Below are 7,986 nucleotides of genomic sequence, written 5' to 3'. Positions count from 1 at the left end.
TGAAGGCAGTGAAGAAGTCATTCCTATTGGGTACAATATTATCATTAAGGAATATTATCATTACGGGGGAATTGCACCAAGTAAGAGTCCTTGAGTAATTGACCGATTGGTCTTCCCAATTTCCAAATTCTCATAAATCCAAATGTACAGTCTTTGTATCAACAGGATTCACGGATGCTGCTGGAGCGAGTCATCCGGAGCCGTGGCGGCGATGGGCGGACTGTCCCCACAATTTGCAGTCGGCCCAGAACGGACTGGACGGACTACGACCTCCATTTTTCTGGCTCCTTAGGGGCTTCTGTATGGCGGAACGCGTCCAGCTCCCCATATTTCAGGCCTAGCAATGACAAGCTCCGGGCCCCTGGCGCCGCCACGGAACCCCGACAAAACTTCTTAAAACTTCACATTCTGTATCGACGGAGCGCGCCAAGTAGCTGACGGACAGAGTTCAGTCCGTGGCGGCTATATACTCTATTACGGAATATATCGTTATAAACGCCTTCACTGGTCCTCGAGGTGAGGTTGGGTAAAATGGATTCAGCGGCCGATGATGCCATGCTGCATGAGTCGTTGCTAGGCCCCAACTCCTGGCTGGAACCGGGACCAGCAGCCTACGACTTCCGTGGTAAGTCGGGGGTTCATGCGTCGACTTATATGTCTCTTCTAACATCAATTATTATCTAGGCGATGTTCGCACAAGCCCAACGGCAGCAATGCTTCAGGCGGTCACTCATGCAAGCCTGCTAGACGACATTGATCGCTCAGACACCAGCACAAAGGCCCTTGAGGAGTATGTAGCATCATTGACGGGCCGCGAGGCAGCGCTCTGGGTGGTGTCGGGGACAATGGGCAACCTGGTGTCTCTGCGAACGCTTCTAACCCAGCCACCATATGCTGTCATTTGCGATGCGCGGTGTCATGCTGTGACAAATGAAGCCGGAGGTGCTTTTGCTTTTGCCGGCGCAATTCCCCAGACCATACAGCCGGCAAACGGTAGACACCTCACTCTCGAAGACATACTCCCACATGTCAAGCTTGGGCAAGGAGAAAAGGTTCATATGTGTCCGACACGCGTCATTTCTCTAGAGAACACCCTTCGTGGAATGATACTACCTCTGGCTGAAGCTCGTCGAATTTGCGGTTTTGCTCATGAAAATGGGATAAAGGTCCACCTAGACGGTGCACGGCTGTGGGAGGTGGTGTCTTCAGGCGAGGGATCTCTGAAGGAGTACTGCTCTCTGTTTGACACTGTCACAATGTGCTTTAGCAAAGGTCTTGGTGCGCCAGCCGGTGCAATTGTGGTTGGAAATCAAGATACTATCCGTCATGCCCGCTGGATCCGACAGAGTATTGGCGGTAGCATTCGGCAACCTGGGATCCTCGCGGCAGCCGCACATGTCGCAGTTCGTGAAACATTCGAGAAAAAGCGACTAGCAAGGACACATGAACTTGCAAAGGAGATAGCCAGTGTGTGGGAGAGCTATGGTGGAAAGTTACAATACCCAGCCGAAACCAATATGGTGTGGCTTGATTTTAACGGACAACGGTTTGGACTTGACGAGGTGGTCAAAAAGGCTCAAGAGAAGGGAATTAGGATACATAGAGATCGTGTAGTGGTGCATTATCGTGAGTCTTCGATTCATCTTAGGAGTCAATATCTGCTAACAAATCATAGAAATATCCGACGAGGCTGTACAAGCACTTAAAGACACGATCAAAGATTTGATGCAGCCACCGAAATAAGCGACAACTAAGAGCATCGGCTCGATGAGGTCTCACGTTTTAGAAATTAAGGTGTTTGAAATACTGTATGGACAGGGCAAATCTCTAAATGCAAGTGCATGGTTCCAATCTAAGAGCCATGGATGTAGAGCTCAGGAAGCTGCCGGCTCTCCCGAAGCTCACGCTGGTTTCGGCCATCGCCATGGCTTGGGGTATTGCTATCCGTCTGTAGTAAACTCGCTCTAGTCAGCAAGTGAACTTCCTTTGCCAGATGACGATCACAATTCAGTCTGGACACCCCATCTCTCCATTTTATCCCGACCAAAAACAACCTCCAGTGCTACCTTCGTGAATTCGTTGACCTCGCTCGGTGCAAACTCTGTAAATAACCTCTCGACCTCGACCATCTGCATCAGCCCTACATGGACCTCCAAACACAGTTTCTCCCAGGCAGCCGAGGACTGAGCTTCCCAGATTCCTTGGCGTGTTGTAATCATCATCCCTCCTTGGCAGGAGTCCACCTGCTTCTGCTGAAGAACCATGAAAACAACTTGGATCCCAGAGCCTACGACCCAGGTACGTCGTATGCTCTCAGCAAGTATCCACGAGTACCAGAGAAGATTCTCCCTCTGTGAATCATAAGCCGAGCCCTGGCTGTCAATGGTTTTCTCTTGAGCTGAGTAGATGAGGTAGCCGCCTAAGGCCGTTGTTTGGCTAGCATGAAGAGCCATCTCTTGCATCCACTTATTCAGCACCGGCAAATATGTCTCTGAAAGATGACGCAGCCGAATGTCACCATCGTAAAGACCAATAATTTGGTAGATTAACAAGGCTTGAACGCGAGCTACATGTTCCAAAGGATCAAGAGTGGTTGAAGCCGTGCTGTTGTTAGATGACCCTGACGTTATGTCGTATTCTGCTACTAGATTCTTGGCTCGGTCTTCAATTATCCGGAGGGCAATCTGTTCGTTTGATGCAGTCCTGTGAAAATAACAGGATAGAGCCGCATATGCATCCTGGACACAACGAGGAAATCGAGCCCGGTATAGCCGTGTATGTATGAAAGAATTGCAACCTTTCTCAACCCATTCCTCCAGCCACCGGAAAATCCTTTTGATGAAATGCTTAAGGTCTGGGACAGAAATTGAACTCTGATCCGCCGTGGCAGGAAACCCAACCTGCCAGTTCTCTGAGGAAGCAAACCAGCCTGAAGCGAATTGCTCATCAATGAGGATGCTGGAGAGGCCAGAAAAGTCTAGCCCCAGCCCCAAGGAGAGTCTAGCATCGCCCACTCCGCCGGCTTGCAAGTATTGGGAAGGGTGGGCAGGGAGCTGTAAAGTCTTTTCAGGGAATGCTTCACATTCGACAGGGGTAGTATCCTCCCTGCAAAGGACGAATGAGCCCGGCTTTGTCGGAGGGTATGTGCATTTGATGCCGCGCGTTTTGCACCGCAGGCAGTGTGGTGTCTGCTTTCCGCATCGGCGTTTTGCTATTGCACAAGCACGGCATGCTTTTGTCTCCATGGTCTTCACCATGACCAAAGCATGCGTATTTTGCACCGTACAGTTTGACTGCTTACAAGGAAGGTGGATGTAGGAGGTAGGTCCTTACGAATCCAATTGGATATGGTTTAGTACGGTGAGGTCTCTCTCGAGGTGTGAGTCTGCGGGCGCTATCCGGATTAGCTTAGCGCCCACTGTTGGGGACGACTTAGTCAGTCATTTCTCTGGAATTCTCCTGCAGAATTGCCTTGGTGCTAAGGGTAGATTTAAATTTGTTCGGCGGGCTTTCTGCTGGGACATGTTCCTGCGGCTGATAAATTATTCCATCTGAAGTGTTGCATCAACAGTTCTTCTCGAGACGCCAGCGCCGAGTGCTAGGTGGAACCTTTGAAGCCCCTCTAGACCAAATGATAGATTTAGAAACACATATATCATATAGCTATTGGCAGTTGCACTGATGTGAGCAGGAAGTAGGGTGATGGGGAGTTGGTGATGTAATCTGCGCATTAATTGCAACTGATACATTGGTAGTGGAAAACGGGCTCCAGGTTGTGGTCACTAATTAAGACCCATGTCGGCTGAGGCAATCAAGTCGATATTTCATGCTGAAGTCTCAGTATGGAAAGAAGTAGAGTGCTCTAGTTCTGATGAATTAGGGATGGAAATCACATTTCTCTTCCTTGCCGTGGTCAATGTTAAAACGTTATAGTGGCGGCGCTGCGGCGGGAAGAGAGAACCACTTTTGCGGCCCCATTCTGACGAAGTATAAGGATGGGACAATAAACCTTCCCTCGCTCTCTTCGTTGCATGCATTCATCTATACCTCCTCTCATCTAAGTTTTGGTTTTCGGCGTTATTTAAGATGTCTGAAGAAATCATTATCGAAACTAAAGTCGGCCCGGCATTACGACTTTTCCTTCACTCCCAACTTTTCCGTACGCCACCCTACCCAACTCAGTCGTTTTCCAAACAAACTGTCATCATCACCGGTGCCAATGTTGGTCTTGGTTTGGAAGCAGCCCGTCATTTTTACAGGCTAAACTGTGCAAGATTGATTCTCGCAGTCCGAACCGTCTCGAAAGGTCAAACCGCTAAGGAAGACATTGCCCAAAGCGTTAAACACCGCACTGATGCCGACACAATCGAAGTTTGGCCTCTTGATCTCAGTAGCACACAATCGACAATCGCTTTCGTTGAACGCGTCAACAAAGAACTGTCTCGAGTTGATGTATTAGTAGAGAACGCAGGAATCAATAGCAAAACCATCAAGATCATCGAGGGAATAGAGCAGACGATGCAAGTCAACGTCATTAACACGTTTTTGCTCGCACTATCGCTTTTGCCAAAGCTGAAGGAAACTGCAAAGGTCGCGGATTCGCCACCACATTTGACGATTGTAACTTCAGAGGCTCATCACCTCACCAAGTTCACCCAGATTAACTTCCCGGACATCTATGAGGCGTTGAATGACGAGAAGTCCTACAACGGGCAGAAGACGTACGTCTATTAGCCTATGATGTCGTATTGACTCTACTATATTGAAGCTTATAAATACTTGAAGCTGACCATTCTCTTCGCCATATATAGATATGAAATTAGCAAGCTCATGGAAATCCTCTTGGTTCGCGAGATAGTTTCGCGCATCAGCACCAGCGATTCAGGCTCACCATCAGTCATCATCAATTTGGTAAACCCAGGGCTTTGTGTTTCAACTCTTGCTACGCGCAACGAGAAACCTCGTGCGGCCAGGATCATCGAATCTATCTTATACGCACTGATTTCAAGGACGACTGAAGTCGGCGCTCGGACCCTCGTTCTCGGAGCCAGTGCTGGCCCTACTTCTCATGGGGAGTATATGGCTGATGGATACAATCAGAATGTTGAACCATGGATTTACACGGATGTAGGCAGAAGGGCACAGAAGAAGGTGTTTGAGCAGACCATGAAGGTGCTCGAGGCAAAAAAGCCAGGAATAGGAGCCACAATTGGTCTTTAACTTCCAAGGAAGTCAATGGAGATCACCGCTGATCGACTTTGATATAGCTATGTTTAGAGTCTTGGGCGGTCTGCCAATTGCTCGTCATCAATTCGTCGCATGCCGCAGAGTTTCTCGCTGCTTGTGAATCATATACACTAATTATATATAATCAATAGACAAATTTGAGATCATGTGCAAAGGCCCACCCGAGATCTGCAAGCCTCGTGGAGTTGTACCGAAGCTTAGATCTCTTCATACCATTATCACGCACTACCATGTCTCTCATGGCCTAGACGTGCTTCGCCCCAAGGATTCGACCGTTCGTGGGTCGCCAAATTTAATACAGTTCCACATCACTAATGGAGTTATGCATGGAAGCCACACGATGCTTGCAGTATCCAAACGAGATTACGCGCTTCTTGACAGAATTCATCCTCAACGCATTCGGTCAGTTGAAGGATGGCTAAGGTTTCAAGACGAAAAAGGTTGAGAGAACGGACAGGGATCGCTCTAGGAGCGAGTATAACCAAACGACGTCCAGCCTATTCTAAAGCTCTAGGAAGACGGCCGGAGATACCCAATAAGAAAATAGATTCAACAGCTCCACAATCAACTTCATGTTCATGGTATGTGCACACCCCGAAAAGAATAGATGAGATTGCGAATATGAACTTGACAAGGAAATCTGAAGAACTGTGCTACATAGGGTGCATACCGAATGGGAAGACCAGGAACAAGAGCAAGCGGCACACATCAACAGCATGAGCGTGAGAGCCATGATTCACCATGCATATCAACTTAGTCTTGTATAACATACGAGTGCAATAACTATGTATACATTGGAAGATATTTACTAAAAGCAATATGTACAAGGAGACTTTTGAGACTTCAAATTCTACCGAAAGCCCAAGACAAGCATCAAACCGAGGCTCACCCAAAGATGCGCGGGTGAACCTCGCACTCCCTAGGCTGGGAGTGTCCAGGTGACGACGGAGTTCTTGTAGACACGGCCACTCCACTGCTTTCCGCTCTTGAGAGACACGGTGACGTAGATATCGTTGGAGAATTTGTTTGTCATCACCACAGTCTTGCTACCATCGGGATTGAGGGAAGCCACGCTCTGCAGACCTGTGCCGTCATCATAGGTATAGCTGCCGGTACCAGCGAGGATTGTTGCGCCTTTGGGAATGTACTTGCTGAACTGGCCCATCATGTAGTAGTCAATCGCGAAATCGTAGTTGCCAGTGGTGGTGTCGACCACTACCAGACCTCGGCAAGTAGGACAAGGGCCATCACCAGAGAGATGGGGCCCATAAGTCGTATCAGAGCCCAAAGTCCATGCAAGAGCGCCGCTGGCCCAGTTTTGAAGAGGTCCCATGGTGAAGTCAGCAGCTTGTGACCAGCCAGTGCTCGGTGACGTCCAGCACTCGGTCATGTACTGTGCGACGCTGGGATGTTTGTTGTGGAAGTCGGTCAACACTCCCCAATCGTTGTTTGAGGCATAACAGTGCCATGCTGCAGCTTGCACGTAGCTTGGTGCAGTATTGACAACAGTATCAGGGTAGTCAGCCCGGTCTATTGCAGATTAGATTTGGCTGGTCATTCGGTGGGAAGAGCTACTTACCTGTATTATGGTCATAAGCCCAGACCTGGGTGCTCAGACCTGCATTTCTCAGAGCGGGACCGATGTTCTGCTGAATGAGATTGCCAGACTCATCGGCAAAGATGTACATGGTAGGGAAGCCGGCATTGCTGTTGAGTGGCTCGTTCTGAATGGTGATGGCATCGACCGTGACGCCATTGTTCTTGTAGGCTTGCAAGTATTTTACGAAGTACTGTGCGAACTGGCTAGCGTATGTGTGGTCGAGGTTGTTGTCTACAGTGGTGCCGATAAGCTTCCGATTGATCTTCATCCAGCCTGGAGCACTCCATGGAGATCCCAGAATTGTCAATCCAGAATTGAGTGCCTTCATTGCCTTGAGCATAGCTGCCATGGCAGTTCCGCGGTCTCCAAGGTTGAATGCCGATAAGGAAGTGTCTGCGTTGCCTCCATTGTCATCATACGTGTAAGCAGGGTCCCCAGACAGATCAGATGAGGCAATAGTGTGTCGGAGGAGGCTGAAGTTCACACCGGAAGATGTCATCAAGGTGTTCAGAAGAGTCGAGAGCTTGGACGCCGACAGCTTGTTGAATACAGTCACAGTGGCGTCAGTGACAGAGGCACCGAAACCGGTGACCTTCTGCTTGTAGCCTGAGCTGGTATCGTCGACGGTGAGCTGCCAAGTTGACATGCCATTGGGAGTTCCTGTGCCAGAAACAGGGGTGTCGAATTGAGTCAGTTTGTACGCACTGTCCGATGAAGAGCAGTAAGCAGCCGCAGCTACGCGGGCATGCAGATTAGGCACAGTCGAGGCATAGACTGCCTCGCCGGCCAAGATGGCGAGAGTAGTGGAGAATAGCATCGTGGTGCTGACTGGATGTTGTTACCGATGGCCCGAGTGAAGATCGCTGTCCGAACTGGCGTCGATGCAGCGGATCCGCCCGAGTCTTTAAATACTCTTTTGACCTGGTTACTGGGTTCCGCCTGCAAAGCTGTCTGGCTGAGTAAAGTACGTCAATTTAAAGTGTGGTGATCGTTTGTAACGTCGCACACGGACGACATGGTCCAAGACCGGCCAATTCATCATTCCACTCTCGGTGCTTCCCTGGATTCTGGGCAGTCAAAGTGGGAGGCGCAGCTGCAGCGACGTAGGGCCCAAAGTACAGCGGGCAGCTGTCCTGGGA

At 49.4% G+C, this 7,986-nt stretch overlaps 1 protein-coding gene across 1 annotated transcript; it reads right to left on the bottom strand.

Annotated features, from left to right (window-relative positions):
* Positions 1-6,166: 6,166 nt before the first annotated feature.
* On the bottom strand, positions 6,167-7,664 carry UCRPA7_6249 (putative beta- -glucanase protein; the record flags this gene model as incomplete). Its single annotated transcript, XM_007918788.1, has 2 exons — positions 6,167-6,777; positions 6,827-7,664. The coding sequence occupies 2 exons, from the start codon at positions 7,662-7,664 to the stop codon at positions 6,167-6,169; spliced, it is 1,449 nt and encodes a 482-aa protein (XP_007916979.1).
* Between the last annotated feature and the right edge of the window lie 322 nt (positions 7,665-7,986).

This window comes from Phaeoacremonium minimum (genome assembly GCF_000392275.1).
Source record: "Phaeoacremonium minimum UCRPA7 unplaced genomic scaffold PA7_03_scaffold_455, whole genome shotgun sequence".
Lineage (NCBI taxonomy): Eukaryota > Fungi > Ascomycota > Sordariomycetes > Togniniales > Togniniaceae > Phaeoacremonium > Phaeoacremonium minimum.
Note: the sequence above shows the minus strand (reverse complement) of the source record. Positions and strands in the feature narration are given on the sequence as shown.